General features: G+C 34.7%; 1 protein-coding gene and 1 long non-coding RNA gene across 2 annotated transcripts; one reads left to right on the top strand and one right to left on the bottom strand.

Moving 5' to 3' along the window:
* The first annotated feature begins 14,906 nt into the window (after positions 1-14,906).
* On the top strand, positions 14,907-15,230 carry LOC141632406 (uncharacterized). Its single transcript, XM_074444956.1, has one exon. It carries the CDS (start codon positions 14,907-14,909, stop codon positions 15,228-15,230), a length of 324 nt encoding a protein of 107 aa, XP_074301057.1.
* A 448-nt stretch (positions 15,231-15,678) lies between these two features.
* LOC141626487 (uncharacterized) lies at positions 15,679-20,014 on the bottom strand. Its single transcript, XR_012536069.1, has 3 exons — positions 19,729-20,014; positions 18,220-19,161; positions 15,679-16,106 (listed from the first exon to the last, which is right to left on the bottom strand). It is a non-coding gene; the product is annotated as an uncharacterized LOC141626487 (long non-coding RNA).
* Between the last annotated feature and the right edge of the window lie 402 nt (positions 20,015-20,416).

Raw genomic sequence — 20,416 nt, 5'->3', positions numbered from 1 at the left:
TCGATCCTAAAAAATCGAAACCCTAATTTTTATCTTCTCGAAAATCTGATCGTTTACATACAAATTTTATGAAAATCATCAAAATTAAAATCGTAGCCTAGTGCTCTGATACCACTTGTGGGAAATAATCTGTATACTTCCCTTTAACATGAAGGATTATAACGATATAATAAAGATGATCTATGGTCATAAAATAAAATACATAAGCATAAGTAAAAAGATTTAGAATTAACCTCGGGTCCTTGCAAAATTGGCCTAATAACAATATCAAAATTGATATTCGCCTATTAGTTGCACCCAAGACGATCTAAGATATACCCTTTGATTATGCTAGAAATCAATCTAAAATTTTCTGTAAAATTTTATTGTCTTTGTGTTTTTGTGATGAGAAAGAGGAGGCTAGGTCAAAAAAAGAATTAGGTTAGAAATAATTCTCCACCTTTCTTTTTATATAGATCTGAAATCCCAAATCAATTAGGAAAGATTTACATCTCCTAATTTGGCCAATGTGATCCGAAAATAAGGAATTAAATTTCCTTATTTTTGGTCTTTCCAAAAATATATAAAGTGTGTTAAATTGTCATCTAGTGAGGATCGAACCCATGACCTCTTGGCTTGTGTACCCTCACTATTACCACTATGACACATTCAACTTGTTGATATTAAATACAAATGATTATATTTAACTACGAATTATGATTAATTCTTTCAAACTAACCTTATATATATTTAATTCAATATAACTTATTATATTTAATTTACGAATTGACAGTTAATTCGTCTCAACTTAATATTATTTAATTTTCATTAAATAATTATCTCATCAACACATTGACTAACTTTTTAGTCATTTTGGGCATCAATGTAATTATATTTCTATAACCACATTTCTCAAATACGTCCTATAGGTGTGACCTTTAGGGACCAGTTGATCACCGCCATCTGTATGATAATAACGTCAAACTTTCTAGCAAGCCAACCGTTATTAGGTAAACGTTAATCAACTGATTAAATATACGAAGTATACCCTTGTGAACCTATAAGAGAATTACAAATGTTATCACACTAATTTGTGGAGGACACCAGCTCCAACAGGTCACTAGTGCGTATTCCAACACCTTTGAAGGAAATTCGAGTCATTTAGCCAATGAGACATGATTCACACGTGCCATATGTATAAAATTCGAATGCGGGAATAGTCCCATTATCAACGAGTTTCTTCACGCGTTTCTCATTTATGTGTCCCATTCGACAATGCCATAGATAGGTTTGATCTTTGTCACCAACCTTTAATTTCTTATTATTCATGTGTAATACTTCCGTGGTTTGATCTAAGATGTCATTCCATTCATGGAAACTGCTTTGCCATAAATCATTTCATTAAAAAGAAAATACAGGTATTATCCTTTATTGAAAATGCAAAACCGTCTATATCGAGTACGGAAATAGAAATAATGTTCTTAGATAAACTGGGTACATAGTAACAGTTATATAAAATAACTCAAAACCACTAGGGAGTTGGATTACATATGTTCCCTTCGAGACTGCAGCAACTCGTGCTCCATTCCCGACTCGCAGCTGCACATCACCCTTTTCGAGAGGTATGATGTTCTTTAGGTCCTGCAAATTATTACACAGATGAGAACCACAACCAGTATCAAGTACCCAAGTTCCGAAACTTATATGGTTAATCTCAATTATATGAATATAAGATGACATACCAACAGGAACGACACGGCCTGCTTTGATGTCCTCACGGTACACGGGACAATTCCTCCTCCAATGTCCAGTCTTGTGACAATGGTGGCACTCAATGTCACCGCCCTTGCTCTTTGCCTTGCCCTGTGAGCCACTAGTCTCACCGGGCCCACTCTTGCCGTTTCCTGGCTTATTAAACTTTGGCTCACCTACAGCTAGGTCGCCATGAGTCTTGCCCTTACCTTTACCCTTGTTGAAAATCGTGAGAAAATCCTGCTTCACACTCCCACTCAATTTCATATCCTTCTCGGTCTGTACGAGAAGGGAGTGTAGCTTATGAGGACTCTTTTTCAAGTAATTCATGTAGTAGTTTGCCCTGAAAAGGGCAAAACCATCGTGAAGAGAATGAAGCATTTGGTCTATGATAATGCTTTCACTGATTTTACAATCAAGTGCCTCCAGCTTCTCGACATTCTCAATCATGTGAAGAATGTGTGGGCTAACCGGTTGGCCCTTCTGGAGTTTCGCATCAAAGAAGCGACAGGTATGCTCATAAGTAACGATTCTCGGTGCCTTTGAGAACTCGTTAGTGAGCGTGGTGAAAATCTTGTTTGCACCCTGAGCAATGAAGCGTCTCTGCAAATTGGTTTCCATTGCAAAGATGAGTACGTTCTTTATCGCACCCGCGTCCATAACGAAGTCACTATAAGCGAGTGACTCGTTGACTCCTGCATTGGGGCCTGGGTTGACCGGTATTGGCTCAGTTAAGTACTTGAGCTTACCGTCAGCAATGGCAGCACTCCGTAGTGCCGCCTCCCAGTCCGCAAAGTTGGACCCATCATTCTTCAGTCGCGTGGACTGATTCATGTGGTCCATGAAAGCTTTCAGCCAGGACTCGCGATCAAGTGTGGCACTAGGCATTGGGATTGCGTTATTTCTAGCCATTTAGTTGTAACAGTATTATCAAAATAATCGTGTTCTATACTGCGAGAAGAAGAATAAAAATAATAAGCATGTGCATCGTTTATAATTTTAAGTCTAATGAACTAATGTCATAACGCGAAGACTCAAAATATTTATACAATTGACCTCCCTCAAGAATTATATAAATGATCCCAAGACTCAATTATCTGTAAATTGATAAGCTAACCTCTTAGCTAATTCTACCGTTAGAATTCTTGGTCGATAAATTTCTGCAAATTCTATCTTTAGTCCATCATAATCACGAGAAACTCTTCGGACTATGATGTTGAGGTAAACTAAGTCAACACAACTACTTACCCAACGTAGAAGGGGTCATATTAGGCCTACCGACGAAGAAGGGATTCATAGTTGTTTGCCTTTATAAAGATTAATCTCAATTTCCGTTTTAGAGGAAGATCCCATCAACTTAATTTAGATTCATTTTAAGTGAACTAATATCTAGCATGCGAGAATGAATAAACTAAGGTGATGGCTTAATGAATATATGACATCTGTATGTCCATGAAAACTAACATACATTCTATATGAGTCAATTTTCATGCATTTTAGTAGTAGGTGGTTTGGTTTAGGCGGAATATGATGCATAAACTATCATGTGAATGAAAAGCAATAGGAATGAAAACTTAAAAACAATAATAAAGTCCTAGTGTGGCCTATCCTATCAAAATGAACATTAAATACAAGTTTGGAATCCATTCTTGGACCCGAGAAGCTTGTCTCGATGTTCCATCTTGATCCATGTAGCGGGAGTGAGCTCCAATCTCCATCTTTAATCTTCTTTGAAATTACAATAAATAAATTACATAATAAACCTATTTATTACATTCTAATTTCAAAACCCAAAACTAAAGAAAAAATAAAATGAGATACGAGATCTCATAATTACATAAAAAATTATGTTTCCTTCATTACGAAAACATAATTTGACTAAGGCCACACTAAGTATTACAAATTACAACCGATTCCAAAAATACGTAAATAAATTCATTCAACGATTCATTCAACAAAAATAAAATGCATCAACTAAAAATAAGTTAAACATACATGACACAATTCCTTAATTATGTTGATTAATTTTATCCAAACCACCTATTTAAATTAACAAATTAAGTGACAATTCCTCAATTAATCACATTAATTTCAAACTTAATTCATATTAAACTTGTAATATGAATTTAATCCATCAATATTTTAAACTGCTTTAAAATAATTAGGTATCTTTAAATTTTGTGAACCGCTTCACAAAAATTATCATATATTATAAATTTAATGTATAAACAAAATTGGCCAAAACAAAAAAACGAAATCCTTTTTTTTCTTTTTGGTCTCGGCTGAACAGTAAAAAAAACAAAAAAAAATTTTTTTATAATTTCAGCACGGCTAAACTAAAAACAGAAAACAGCTTTCCTTATCTTGTACACGGTTTAATCTGTAAAAACCGAAAAAAGACAAAAAATTTTTTTTTTTTTAAAATCTGTCCTCTGTGAACAGTAACCACGTGAACAGTAACAGGAAAAAAAATTTTCTCAGATGCTTTTCAAATTGGCATAAACAAAAACAGCCGCAAAAAAACTTTAATCGGTTTTTCAGGAGAAACCGAAAGAAAGAAAAAAAACAGAATTTTTTTTTTTAAAAAAAAAATACTGTTCATCCGTGAACAGTAACGGAAACGAAAAAAAAAATCCACGGCTCAAAAAAATTCCAGCCGATTATATTTTTTCGCAAACCCTAATTATTGTTTACAAACAATTTTATGAGAATCATCAAAATTAAAATTCGTGGCCTTGGCTCTGATACCACTTGTGGGATTTATCTGTATGCATCCCTTTATATTTAAGGATTATAACGAATTATAAAGTGATGATAACTAGTCATAAAATAAATTGCATAAACAAAATCGTAAAGGATTAAGAAATAACCTTCGGTCCTAGCTTTTATGGCCTATGAACAATATCGCAATGATATTCTCCTATCAGTTGCACCCAAGATGCTCCGAGAAATGCCCCTCAAATTGCTAGAATGAGATCCCCAATTTTCTGTAAATATTAGGGTTTATTTGTGTGATTTTCTGATGAGAGAAAATGATGAGCAAAAATTAGGTTTTGAAAAAAAAAAACCTAACTCTCCTTATAACCGAGTATATGGAGAAATAGGGTTGATTTCCTTTTTCCAAAAATCGGCCCATATGAACCTTATTTTCGGTTATTCCAAAAATGTATAAATGTGTTAAAGATAAATTGTCATCTAGTGAGGATCGAACCCATGACCTCTTGGTTTGAGTACCCTCACCATTACAACTATGACAATTTCATCTTGTTGATATTAAATATATAACCGATTACATTTAATTACGAATTAACAGATTAATTCTTCCAAGCTAACATTACATACATTTAATTAAATATAACTTACTATATTCAATTTGAATTGTGATTAATTGTCTCAACTAATATTATTTAATCTTCATTAAATAATTGTCTCATCAACACATTGACTAACTGCTTAGTTATATAAGGCATCAATGTGATTATATTTCTATAACCACATCTCTCAAACAAATCTTATAGGTGTGACCTTTAGGGACCAGTTGATCACCGCCATCTATATGATAATAACGTCAAACATTCTAGCAAGCCAACCGTTATTAGGTAATCGTTAATCAACTGATTAAAATACGAAGTATACCCTTGTGAACCTGTAAGAGATTTACAAATGTTATCACACTAATTTGTGGAGGACACAAGCTCCAACAACGACTACATATACTTACAAGTTACTCGTATAAGTTTGCAACGTAATGTTACTAACGTCTTGAATTCGGTTACTAATAAAGTAGTAATACTATGTTTTATAAGTTTAATTATTAAATCTCAGTCTTATAATCACTTTCAAGCGCATGAGATTTTTCATAGATTATAAAATACGATGTCTTAATCGGAACCTATTAGTGAAAGAAATACTTATATTTTTTTAATAACTTTTAATAGTGATTAAACTCACTTGCAACATGAAGTCTTTGAGCTGTATATTTGTAGTAAGGCGACATCTTTGTCATCTTTTTTCTCTATCAAGAGTCCAAGTGCAATTATGTAATGCATTTGATTATGTGAAAGTCAATGGAAAATGTTATATCAACAACGGAGACTCAAAGAAGTTATTAAACATTTACCTCTAATTGGTTCAACATATGAATTCAACAATTTTGTTATATACTCCGTACCTGCAATTTTGAATCAAATTACAATGTTAGTACGCTTAACTTGACCATATGTTGTTGGCTAAGATACGGTCTGATCATATAGTATAATAGGCTAACACAAATAAAATCGCAACATAGTTAATCCAACATTAATAAGGCAATTCGTGGATTATACAACCTGTTGTATATGTTGTACGGTGTAGAATCTGAGCTTTGTGATAAAGTATTCGAGCTTTATGTTAAATAATATGAGCTTTATTAGAAAGTATTGAACTCATTCATTTACACATTAAAAACATAAACTTTGAATTAGCTCAGAAAAAATATATATAAGCTCGGATTCTTATACCTTGGTTGTACAATGCTTATGGTACAACTGGATGTATAATCCTAAACTTTGAATTAGCTCAGAAAAAATATATATAAGCTAAGAGAAACAATAATCAAAAGAGCAAAACATTGAGAAAGTAAAAAAATGTTATCAAATATACATATACATGGTGAATAAGGGAGTCCGTGCAAAGAGCTATAAATATATAGCAAAACATTGTTGTGTTTTAATAGAAATCAAATTATGATACCAAAAACTATCATCGAATGTTTCCGTTCCTTTTTTATTTAATCAAAACAAATTTATCTAATTAAATAGAATTTCTTATCTTTAATTTAATTTCACGAATAAAAAAATTCTATAATTATATCTACAATTCTTTTTATCTTTTTTATTTTTGTAATTCTACAATTCTTTTTATCTTTTCTATTTTTTAATTCAATTAGTAAAATAGTTGTAAGTTTAATGTATATTTTTTAATATACATTATTTATTAAACAAAAGAAATAAACATTATTTATTGGACAAAAGCAGTAGCCAATGAAATTGCTCAAAAAGTTCATCTTTTAAGTATATATACTAGATTTCATGCCCGGGCGTTGCCCGGGTAATATCAAAAAATATTTCTGAATATTTATCTAGAGATTGTTGCTTTGAGAGCATTTTACAACAAATATTATACTTATATTTTGGTGAATTTGTGTGATAATTATTAGTCTGAAAAATAGTATAATGTTGATTGATCTTTTAGGTAGACCATTTTGCATAATGTTTGGCGTTGGACACGCAAAAGATAATATGACATAAAAAAAAACTGTTGTTGATACGTAACACAGTTTTAATTAATCCGTCTTAAAACTGTACGTTGCAAAGAAATATGATTTAAAATCACACGTAACAACCCATGACGCGTATAAGTTTAATTTTACTATTAACTTTACTAAAATTAAAATATAGGAGCAATTGTCAAACGTATTCTTAAAAGTGGTAGTGCTGGATAACTATTTCGTTTGTCATTTTTATCCCTAAGTCCCAATTAACCATTGTCGGAATGACCTTGGTCTGAGGACTCCGTATGGAAAAGTCCTTGGTTTCCTATTAAGCCTTAGCTCCGTATGAAATAGTCTTTAATTTTTGTTAAGCATGGTTTCCTAAAATAGTGCATTGTACCAATTCTAGCCAAACTATACTTAAGTTAAAACTCCCAATTTAAAACTAATATTATTATCATCCTTAAATATTTTTGATTTCTAAAAAAAAAAAAAAAAACTTACATAGTACGAGTACTACGTATGTAAGTAGATTTATAAGGAAACATCTAGTTGCAATTTTTTATAAAAAAATTAAAACACAAACATTGTGCAATTACTCCGTACAACACTCAAACATTGTGCAGTTACTATCATCAAATATTAGTTTTAAATTGGGAGTTTTAACTTAACTATCTTAAACTGTTGATACTACATGTTTTCAATAGAGAATAAGTTACGTAGTTATTGTGTAAGAACGTCTTATTGTGAGATGGTTCCATTGTGTAAATACTATGTAACATCTAACACACTAACGCCCTGTTCTTTATGACTTTTTAGAGCCGAATCGAATCGAATCGAATCAATGGAGCTGAGTGAAATGAGCTGGACTGAATGAATGGAGTGAATCGAATCGAATGAATGAATGGAGCTGATTTGGACTGAATCGAATCGAATAGAGTGAGTGAATCGAATGAATCTGAATAAAGTCAATTGAGTAATCAATCGAAAAAATCATATTAATATTAATAATATTAATAATAATAATAATATTTAATATTATTGTTATTATCAACTATAATAATACTAATATTCATAGTATAATACTATTTATACTAATACTAAAATTTTTAAGAAAAAAATTATAATATTATATATGAATAATCGTAAATTATAATAATGAAAAAATAGTAATTTTTTACTAATAATATTCTTAATAACAATAATAAATAATAATGTCAATATTAATAATGATATTAGTAAAAATAGTTGTTTCGAATAAAAACACTCAAGTAAGAGTTGCTCGAATCCGGGTCAGGTCAACGCGCTCCTCTCAGACGATGGCACCTCGAACCTATGCTTGCTCTCTCCGGATGGGTCATTTACGCATAACAAATAGGGCCTCGAAGGGTTCGCAATAGGTCCTTCTCTAATGCCTTACGGTACTGGTGGATAGTTGAGACCTTGCTTTAAGCTAAGGTTTCCGTGCCCTCTCATAGTAGCTCGAGTAGTCTTACTTCTAGAGAGAGGAAATTGTTGGTGAGAAGTATTTTACCATTGATTGGTCAATAATGAGGTATTTATAGGTTTCTATGTGTACCTCAAATGATGGCTTGGAAAGCATGGTTACCATATTTGCTTTGAATACGCCTTACCGATTCGCGATTCGCTTATAGAAAATGTGTTATATGTATTTTTAGTAATCAAATTGATAGAATTCGCTTTTAACTATTCGTGATTCGTAGGGTATCAAGCGAATCCGTAACCATGTTTGCAAGTGTGTTGACTTGTATGACCTCGTATTGGCTATTGGGTCAAGTCGGTTGAGCGTGCCCCATCAATAATATTAATAATAAATGTTATTAATTTTAATAATAATACCAATAATAATTATAATAACAACAACAACAACAATAATAATAATAATAATAATAATAATAATAATAACATTAATAACATTAATAACATTATTATTCACAACAACAACAACAACAACAACAACAACAACAACAACAACAACAACAACATTAACATTAATAACATTATTATTCATTTTAATAATATTATTCATTTTAATAATAATATTCATAATAATAGTAATTATAATAAATAAATTATTAATAACATTATTATTAACCATATTATTAAATATAATAATAATAATAAAGAATAATAATATTAAAAAACTAGTATTATTGATAACAAAATTAATAATAACTATTAAATTTAAGATAAGTAAAGCTGAAATGAGCTGAACTTAATGGAGCCGAATCGAATCGAATCGAATCAGATGGAGTCGAGAAATGAATCGAATCGAATCGAATAGAAATGAGCTGAACTGAAATGGGCTGAAAATAAGCCAGAAAGAACATGGCCTAATTATAGGATGAACCGTATGGTAAGTAAAACTCATACTCTGCTCGTAATTAATTAATTAATTAATTAATTAATTAATTAATTAATTAATTAATTAATTAATTAAGTGGTTGTTCGATTTTAATATTTTATCATTTAAGTAGTTTAGAAGACTCAAACTCTTTCATAAAATCTACATAGTATAAAAGCCAGGTTTTTTCTTGGCTTCTGATTGGCTGCTGAGTTTTAATAATAATTAACATATGGGTCCTACCATGTTTTTTATGCCAATTAATTAACCTCTCTCCTCAACTCAATTCATATTCTAATTAATCAAGTTCAAATGTTTAATCTTAACAATGATGAGCGGGGTTAATTAAGAACATCTAAAATCTAAAAATTACAAAATTTACAAAATTATATCTGAAGAATAACTAATCAATGAATTTTAAAATTTATATTTACAATATAAACGATTTATTTTTTTGCTTGATAATATAACATAATAAATACAAATCAACATTTATTCTTTATATCTATATTTGAGAAAACATAAAATTAAATAATCGGAAAAAAATAATTTTTTTGGTTGATAAAATCATAGAAAAAATAAAAAATAAAATCACATTGTTTGCAAAAAAAAATCAAAATTTAAATCTCCAATCCATAAAATCAAACAAGTTCAAAATAACATGTAAAGAATCATTCATAATAAATCACAGTTGTTAACATATGGTTATCACTTATCACAAATTGTTATGTAAGAATTACAATTATTTTAATAACTCGATATTTTAAATTTATGGTTACTCCCTCCGACTCCACAAGTTATTTATATTTTTATTTTTTGCTTAAAGTATTTTAATCACTGAATACTTGCCCGTCTTAAGTGATGATTTGTGTAAGACGATAACAATTACTATTTACGAGATGATTTTACCCCATGAGACGGTTTCAATGTCCAAAATACAAATTGTTTATTAGCATTCGATGAATATTTTTTTTTAAAATGAACCGTCTCACAGTATAAAACCACCTTATTCTAAAATTTGTCGTCATGTTTGTTATTTAGTAAAAAAACCCCAACTTAGCTAATATAGACTAGATAACAAATGAATAATATATAAATATAGATGACAAGTGATCCGGACGGAAGGAGTAGTAGTTTCATAAATCAAACTCATACTATAGTCGTATGAGCTTTTATAACAGTGAGAATGTCGGCCAAATTGTAATTTGACCAGATTAGGATTGTTCATTCCCATATTATCGAGATAATATGTTTTTATGTATTGCATTGAAATTTGAACATTTAATTATTATTACGACCGTGCATTTTCTGCACGGGTTTAAAACTAGTTAAAATTACAAAATATTGCGGTATCGCTGAAACACAAGAAAACTCAAAACCGAGATGAAGGACGAGATGGTGAAATTGTTGTGGGGAATGTGAGTGGAGGACGGGCGGAGGAGGGGGAGGAGTTGGTGGTGTCTAATATGGTTGCTGAGCAGGAAATGAGGGAAAAGGGAGGAGAGCTTGAGGGAGGAGGAGAGGAGCTGGGCAGAGGGTTTGATGGGGTGGCAGGGGGAGGAAAATAATTCCGCAGGGTGGCAAGTGGACGAGAATCCCGCGCACTGAGGTGATGGAGGGGGGAAGAACGAAGGCTGATGAAAGTGGGGAGGGACAGGGCTCAAAAAGGAGGAGGGATGGGAGGTGAATGATGAAGAGGGTGTGGCGAAGAGACTTCATGTTGATATGGATGTGTGTTCATCTGAGGCGGTGGTTGAGGACACTCAACCCCGCTGGGCCCAATGAGTTTTTTGAGCCTTAACTGCAGGGGTTTGGGCAACCCGGCTGCGGTAGGCGGTCTCTGTAACTTACTCCGAAAGGAGGTCCCGAGTTTTGTTTTCTTGTGCGAGACAAAACTTCGTAGTACAGAATTGCACAAAATTAGGAGGAGGTTAGTCGATTATGAAGGGTACGCGGTTGATTGTGTGGGAAAGTCTGGGGGGTTAGCTTTATTGTCGAAGAAGTCATATGTTTGCTCGGTTATTTCTGCGACGGTGCACTACATTGATGTGGAGGTTGGGGAAGGGGAGGAGCAATGGCGGGTTACGGGATTTTACGGGTGGCCGGCGGTCCAAGACCGCCATTTATCGTGCCAGCAGCTGAGAATCCTTGCATCGACGTCTTTGTTGCCTTGGATGTGCTTGGGGGATTTTAATGAGATCCTTTATTCCACCGAGATGAAAGGGGGCTCGCGTATGCAGTGGTAGATGAATAACTTCCGGGATGCGGTCGATGAGTGTGGCTTAAGGGATCTCCCATACGAGGGGTACGCTTTTACGTTTGATAATGGCCAAGGGGGAGATGCGAATAGGCAGTGTCGGTTGGACCGGGCTATGGTTAATGGGGGGTGGTCGGACAAGTTTCCTTATGCTAAGCTGCTTCACCTAGATAGGGAGTGGTCTGACCACGCACCTATTAAGGTCCTGTTTACTGGGCGTGGGGAGTCGGAGGGGAGAGCTCCTAAGATGTTTCGATTCGAACAGATTTTGGTGGGACAGGTTGGGTGTGAAGAGGCGGTAAAGAGATCTTGGGAGGTGGATGATGGGGAGCTTCTTAATTCTCTTCAGCGATGTGCGATTGAGATTAAGGAGTGGAAGGGAGTGACTATTGGTAAGGTTATGCGTGATTTGCAAAAGAAACGTAAAAGATTAAAATTTTTGAATGAAGGCAGGCGGTCAGCGCGAGAGGTCGAGGAAAGGCGAAAAATTGTTCATGAAATTGCGGACCTACTGAGACAAGAAGAAAGCTTTTGTAGACAAAGATCTAGAGCTCTATGGCTGCGTGATGGCGATAGAAATACAAAATTTTTTCATCAAAAGGCAAGCCAAAGAAAGGAGAAAAATCATATCGCTAAACTTATTGATGAGAGGGGCCGAGTGGTGAGTGATAGACAAGGGATGGCGACGTGTGTTGTTCGTTATTTTCGGGGATTGTTCACATCTGACTAACCGGAGAATTTTGAGGAGCTGCTCACAGGTGTGAAGGGGAGAGTGACGGAGGCTATGAATGAGGGTTTACGAGAGGAGTACCGTGGGGATGAAGTAGTAGAAGCGCTAAGCCAGATGCATCCTCTGAAAGCTCCAGGTCTCGATGGTATGAACGGTCTTTTTTACCAAAGTTATTGGCATATCGTAGGACCAGCTGTGACCCGTTGTGTGCTGAATATCCTCAATGGAGCGCCGTTCCCTGAAGGTATGAATGAAACGAATATTGTTTTAATACTTAAGAAAAAGGAGCCGGATATAATGCAAGAATTTCGTCCATTTAGCTTGTGTAATGTGGTTTATAAATTAGTTTCGAAGGTGCTTGCGAATAGATTAAAGAGATTTCTGGGGAATATTGTTTCGGAGAACCAAAGTGCTTTTACCCCGGTTCGACTTATTACGGACAATATTCTTGTGGCTTTTGAACTATTCCATTATATGAAGAACTCACGGAGTAACGGGGGGCATATGGCGCTCAAGTTAGACATGGCTAAGGCAAATGACAGGGAAGAGTGGCTGTTCTTGGAGGTGGTACTGCGGAGCATGGGTTTCGACGGGAGGTGGGTTGATCGTGTGATGAGTTGCGTGACGACGGTCTCCTATAAAGTCTCGGTGAATGGTTCACTGTCCGAGAAATTTGTCCCGGAGCGAGGTATTCCACAAGGTGATCCTTTATCCCCTTACCTCTTTATCCTTTGAGCGGAGGTTTTGTCGAGTATGATTTGCAGACGATAGTATCATTTGTCCCGGGACTATTAAAGGAGTTAGGGTGTCACCTCAAGCACCGGTTGTTTCACACTTATTATTTGCAGACGATAGTATCATTTTCACGCGAGCTAAGAAGGAGGAAACGATTATTGTTCGTGGCATCCTACGTGACTATGAACGGGCATCCGGACAGCAGGTCAGCCTCGACAAAACTACTATCTCCTTTAGTCGAGGTACTTCCAATGCACGGCGCGAACGGGTTCTGGGGATTTTGCAGGTTTGGGATGTTCGGGAACAGGAGCGGTATCTCGGTCTTCCTACTGTTGTAGGGAGGTCGAAACAGGAACTCTCCAAGTTAATTCGGGATAAGATTAGCAAGCGGTTACAGGGATGGCGGGGCAAGCTGCTCAGTAAAGCGGGGAAGGAGATACTCATAAAGGCTATAGGCCAAGCAGTTCCAACTTTCGTGATGAGTGTTTTTAGATTGCCGGCTAATTTATGTAACGAACTCCGCTCACTTGTTTCGAACTTTTGGTGGGGTACGGACAATGGACGGAGAAAGATACCGTGGGTGGCGTGGTATAAAATGTGTCGGCCTAAATATCAGGGTGGCATGGGCTTTCGTGACTTCCATAAATTCAACCTGGCTCTCCTTGGAAAGCAGGCTTGGAGATTGATGATGAAGGATAGCTGCTTAATGGTGCGGGTTCTTAAGGGGAAATATTTTTATGGGAGGGACTTTATGGATGCTGATCTTGGGGCAAATCCTAGCTACACATGGCAAGGAATATGGGAGGCTAAGGAGGTGATCCGTTTAGGAGCAAGAAGGTGTATAGGAAATGGCATGAGCACACGCGTTTGGAGTGACCCGTGGGTCCCTGGCACGAGCTCAATGCGTATCATATCACCACGTGGAACTGCGAATGAGGACATGAGAGTGGCCGAGCTTCTCAACGTCGATGGGCAAGGATGGGATTTGGATAAAGTAAACAATCTGTTTCTTCCTTTTGAAAGCACTCGAATTTTACAGATTTGCCTTAGTGACACTAGACCGTCTGACGATTGGTGTTGGGAGCCGGAGAAGTATGGTGAATACTCTGTGAGGTCAGCCTATCGGCTCTTGATGGCGGAGAGTCACATGGAGGAGGCGGGTCAGTCGCTTTGTGAGAAGGAGAAATGGCTTTGGGGTAAGATTTGGAAAACACCAGTCTTGCCGTGAGTCAAAGTGTTCTTCTGGCAGCTATGTAACGATGCTATAGCTACCCGGAAGAATATAGCGGCCCGTATGAAATTGACGGATAACTCTTGTCCTCTATGTGCAAACTGTATGGAGACTTATCTCCATGTGGTTTGGGATTGTGGGTGGGTGGAAGGAATTTGGGAGGAGCTGGGTGTGGATTCTTACCGGGGTCGGGATGTGGGGAGGTGAGGGAGTGGGCTGAGACCGTTTTCAGAGGCTCGGATATGAGGGAGTGTGGGGTATTCATGACGGGGTGTTGGGCCATTTGGGAGAAGCGAAATAAGGTTCTTTTTTACGGAGGTGAATGGCGGGGTGATGTGGTTGTTCGGAGGACGAGGGAGATATTGTGGAAGATGGAAGGTGCGGTAAAGGGAAGGGAGAAGGGAGGGGGGAGGACGACACAGGAGGATGGTGGGGGGCATTGGGAAAGGCCAAGCGCGGGGTGGTGTAAAATTAATGTTGATGCGGATGTGGCGGAGGGTATGGGGACGGGGTTGGGAGTGGTATGTCGGAATGACTCGGGTAGTGTGCAATGGGGGGGTGGCTGTACAAGAGGCGCGCGTGGTTTCCTCGGAAATTGCTGAAGCGATGGCGGTTCTACAAGGCTTAAAAGAAGCCAAGCTTGCTGGATTTCCCTTTGTCGTGATCGAGAGCGACTGTCGAGGGGTGATCGAAGATTTGAAGAACCAACGGCCTGGAAGGAGTGAACTGTTTTTAATTTATCAGGATATTTTGCAGCTTTGTACTTCGTTTAGTTCTATTTCTTTTACTTTTGTTCGTAGAAACTTCAATAGGGTGGCACATGGCCTTGCTCATTCCTTGCCATGGGTTACTGGTAGACGTAGATGGACTACGGATTTTCCGGACTGGTTGTTATCTTTGGTTTGCGATGATTTGAAAGTAAGGAATTAACCCTTATGGGTTTTTATCAAAAAAAAAAATTTAAATTCTTATAAGAATAGTTGATTTTTAATAATTTAATACTACAACAAATTAGCTATTATTGTTATCAGGAGGTCTCCTAAAAGTCCTCCTTGAATCTTTGTGTTTTTTTTTTTTAAAAAAAAAAAAAACCGTTGGTTTTCCACCGTAGGTATCGGAGGACTTTAAAAAAAAATCTGAGACTACTGCTACTTCCCCAATTCTCCCAGTGTTACAATCCCTGAAGTTGTGTAAGAAAAAGTATTCCATATGAGATATTCAAAAATATGGAAATTTAAAGATGACTTAGATTAATAAAAAAAGAAGCAAGCAACTATTCTATGAGAGAAATTATAAGAATTATCTTGTGCAATTTTAGAAGTAATAATCGTAATACAATATAGAAAGTTAAGTTATCATAATTGTCACCTATGTTTTCATCATATCACTATTATGTAAACCTATTTCTTTACATTTGCCAAAAAAATTCCTTTAATACTTGCTTTTATAATAACGTATTTAGGGACAATCTGTGCCAGACCGTGTCTCGCCTATCACAAACTTCGTTGACAAAGTTCTCAAACTTAGTAAGACGCCACAAGTCGATAACTTCTACCTTAAGATGTAATGTATGCATCGACATTGTTATCAAATGGCAAGCGAGTCAATGCAAAACTTGACATTGAATTTTCCCTTGTTAGAAAGTTTCAAAAGCACCATATAGATATTCTTCGGGTTTGTAAGCTTTATTTGTGTTGAATCTCCAATGTCAAGTACTTGATGGATTTAGTTTAACGTCTTATTGCTCTTTTTGCTTCCGTATCTTTCCGGAAGTCCTTGTCTCTTAAGATGGCTCCATAAATGTATCTGACAACATTATGAATGGCTCATTAGAAAAAATCGCATACAAATGCCTGGGAAAATTAGGTCTAAAATTAGCATAGCTAAGAAAAACTATAAATCATGAAGAAAGTAAACAGTGTATTATGAAACTAAAATACCGTTTGGCAGATCAAATCTTATCTATATTAATACAAAAGACAATACTCAATCCTTAGCGCGCCACGTCATTAATGCAGTTTTTTTTTTTTTTGGAAATTCATGTTATGGTGGGACCCGTGAGTGTGCAATGTATTTATTTCTTCAGATTTCCGTCTTTTCAAACATGCGATAAATTCCGTCTTACAACAAATTCTATGAAATAATATTATGAAAAAATTCTATGAATTAATATTATGAAATAGTTTTATACATTCCGTGTAAATAAAAATTATAACATATACACAGAATGAATTATAAATGCGAGTAATTAAATTGAATTATGGAGTACATAATTTTTAAAACAAAATTACATAATAATAAAATTACATAATTTTAAGAAGGAATAATATTTATATACGCGATCTAACATAAAACGCAAATGAATTACATACATATGTTAAAGTTGATTATATTAGATTATAGTTCTTTTATCCGGATGTAAAGTTTTTTATGTATGCAATTTTTTTTTACAAGAGTAAATTACGTTATTTGAACACGTGTTTGTAACAAATTTAAACATAAATTATGTAAATCGTAGATTTAGACCAACTAGATAAGTACAATAGAAATGCAAAAATAAATATACATCCTAAAACATTAATACTTGCCTAAATACATACCCGTGCAATGTTGCACGGGTTAAAAACTAGTATGTATTATTATTTATACAGTAACATATATCTCATAAAGGCTATAGGACTCTAAGCACTGTTTGATCAAAAAATTTCTAGTGTTACCGCAACACCATGTCATCAATTGAGTCGGTGTTACCCACAAATAATAAATTGACACCTCATCTTTCATCATTATTTTTTATGGCAAATTCTGTAAAACTAAATTCTTCCCTCCCACAACCCCAACAAGGCTACCAGCCTACCATCAGTCCATCACCATGATCAGTTATTACCGCATTCTTCCTCGTTCAAGGACCGGTTCCTTTGTAGCATCTAAAGCACCGCCCTAACAATCCCAACGAAGCTACCATCACCATCCTACAACCATGATTCAATAATATGTACCACCCGTTACAAATAATCATTCGAGTCCTAATTTAGTGTTTAAAATTCCGGGGCCAACAATCTTTCGACGTTTGAACACCGATTTTTAAATACTTGTGACGACAATTTTACGATGTGCCGATTTTTAAATACTTGTGACGACAATTTTATGATATGCCGATTAGAAATATGGGGTTTCCGTTTTCGGCTTTCAAATCAACCCTTGTATCGGAAAAATCAAACCTTGTGAAATAACGAAATTGGTAGAAATGAAAATTTGGGAGAAAAATAATTGACTTAAGAAAAAGGATTGCCAATATTTTAATTGGAAAAAAGGAATCATAATGATAAAAAGAGATGAGTTTCAGTGTTGGCCATGATCATTGTTTATTATAGGAGCAGCGATTGGAAGACATTGGGTTGAAGAAGGGTAAAATTTATTTTAATCTTATGACACATGGCATGCTCTTAATGGATAGTAACACCACATCATTGGGCTGAATTGGTGTTGCGGTAACACTAGAAAATTTCTGATCATCAGGTAGATACATAATAATTTCAGTAATGACTATCCCCTCAGCCCTGCCACTTATGTTAGCCAGTTAGTCTTGAGAGACCGAGTAACTTTGTTGTTTATACTCTAGGATTTGGACAAATCTTAATGACATAAAAGGTGGATATTTATCGGTTATCACTAACAATGTCCCATACTACCGAGCAAATATCCTCTCCATTTCCTAAAAAGAAATGAAGAATCCATTTCCTTTCGACGGTTCGGATTGTATTTTGCCACATCGGATGGCTTAAGATTCATGGATAAAAATAAAAGTTTAATGGAGTGTAGTGAGGATAATATTATTAAATGAGTTTGTGAGAGGAAATGGAGAGAAAAGAAATGGAGAGGATCCTCATTGCATACTACCACACCATTTGGGTTTTACCATGACATTTGGGACTTCCATTAACATAGCATAGCTTGTGTTGATGTGTGCCACTTTCAATGGTACTCCTGAGCAAAATATGTTGAACAAAAAGACGTAGACTTGGTCATTTGGCACATCATATTATCATACATAATGCATAAACTATAACACAACTCTAAGATGGCAATCACTCAACTACCATATTTTCTAAATAGACATGTCATTTATCAAAGAATTACGATCAATTCTCAACTCGAATTCTAATATGTACGTACAACTAACATTTATAGGATCTTGTGGTAGAGTTAGTTGGACGTTATTCAACAAAATTATAATGGTAACCAAAAGATTTAAGCTAAACTATATATTCAGTGACATTGAAACCCATGGTAAAACCCTTTATAGAAAAAACATGATTTGAAGTTCACGAACAATACATTGACTACCATGCTGACAAAAACATAGGTATATGGAAAAGCAGAAGCAATAGAACATTATCAAATTTAAGTAGGTAAATAGGTTATGTCAATGGGACATTAGCAACACAATATTTAGCTTGATAGAAATTTCATTAATTTATTACCATTGCCTTCTGCAAATAATAAATGTATCTTATCGTTTAGGACAATTTCTGTAAAACTCTTCTTATCGGAAGTACAAATCCCACACTAAAAAAGTTACACAACAACAATGGAGACTCGGTAAGTAACGCAATATTGATGTAGCAGACAAATTTGCATATGCATATTCATTGCATACCATAAATACGAAAGACGTAATCGACATCATTTTATTGATGAAAGGTACACACATCACATAAATCTAAGTAGGAGAATGCACTTTGTCTAAATAGATATGAGTGTTTGGAAAGCATGAGTTTGTTACCTTTTTTTTATGTAAATCTACATGTAGATATTGGGCTAAAATGCTCAGGCGTTCAGCTAATCGACTTCTATATAACTACACAATTAACATAGGGAAGAATAAGTACATTCTTAAAGTGATGAATAAGAAATACATTAAACGAAATGAGATTTAAAAATAACTAAATTTTCCATAATTATGAATTACTCCCTTTATCGCAATTTTATTATTTCCTCGTCTCTCAAAATTCATCCCCAAAATAATATTATATCAAAGGGGTAGAGTATGTAGTTTATGACTTTTTCTTTTTCCATTTCTTAAACCTTCTCAAAATAAAATAGAATGAAAAGAGTAAAATGATACGGTTGTAAAATAGTAATCACTAAATTGAAATTATTAATGAGTTAATCATATTTCATGCCATGTTCTTTGAAGATATCTGTTCAGAAGTCCCAATTAATCATCAAGAAGTAACATATGAAAATAGTAAATATACTAAAAAAACTATGAAAAGGAGAGTAGATAACTGGAATCAGTCAAAAAGAGAAAATAGAGATGTCATAACAAAAATCAATTAAATTTAAAAATAACCAATTGATTAATTACAGGAAAAATATGAAAAACTCAAAATCAATTAGAGGAATTGAAGTTGGAGAAGATTACCTCAAACAATATGATGATTCCATGAGTACGGAGACCGTGAAATCTTAGAGAGATGCGCCTGGATTTGATATTTGTATAGGATGAATTGATAGAAAGAGGCGGAGGGAGAAAGGATGCTGGTCATTAGGGTTATGAACTTATACGATTATCAGATAAACAAATGAGTTTAGAGTGGAATCTGAGAGGAGCAAAGTAGGAAAATTGGTTATTGAATGAATTGAGCGATGGTTAAGGAGAAGATGAAGGCGGCTTAAAAAATGGATAGTTGTTACTGATTTGAGAAGTGTACGGCCCATTAGTTTATGTTTTACTCCATAAGTTTGGCATTAACAGTAGGCGGGAAAAGGAAAGTGGCAAAGGTTCTTGTTTTATTATTTTATATTTTATATAGATTCCGCCAAAACTTCTCATTTATTTATCAACATTTAATGAAAATTTTTATTTTTAGTGGTTAGTTATCTAAAGCGGCAGAAAACAATATTAAGTATCAAATCTAGGCATAGTTTGATCTCAAGTTTTTATTTGATGAATTAATAATCTTAGAAAAAAAACTCATCTTTAATTGAACGATATATTTGTGGCCTTTATTTTAAATTTTGCATAGGCCTAATTGTTAAAAGAAAAATTCTTGTGTCCTCCGAGAAGACCGTCCTACCTTTATAATATTACTCCCTCCTATTCTTTAAGA

This window comes from Silene latifolia, chromosome Y (assembly GCF_048544455.1).
Source record: "Silene latifolia isolate original U9 population chromosome Y, ASM4854445v1, whole genome shotgun sequence".
Taxonomy (NCBI): Eukaryota; Viridiplantae; Streptophyta; class Magnoliopsida; order Caryophyllales; family Caryophyllaceae; genus Silene; species Silene latifolia.
This window is presented reverse-complemented; position numbering and strand designations above follow the sequence as displayed.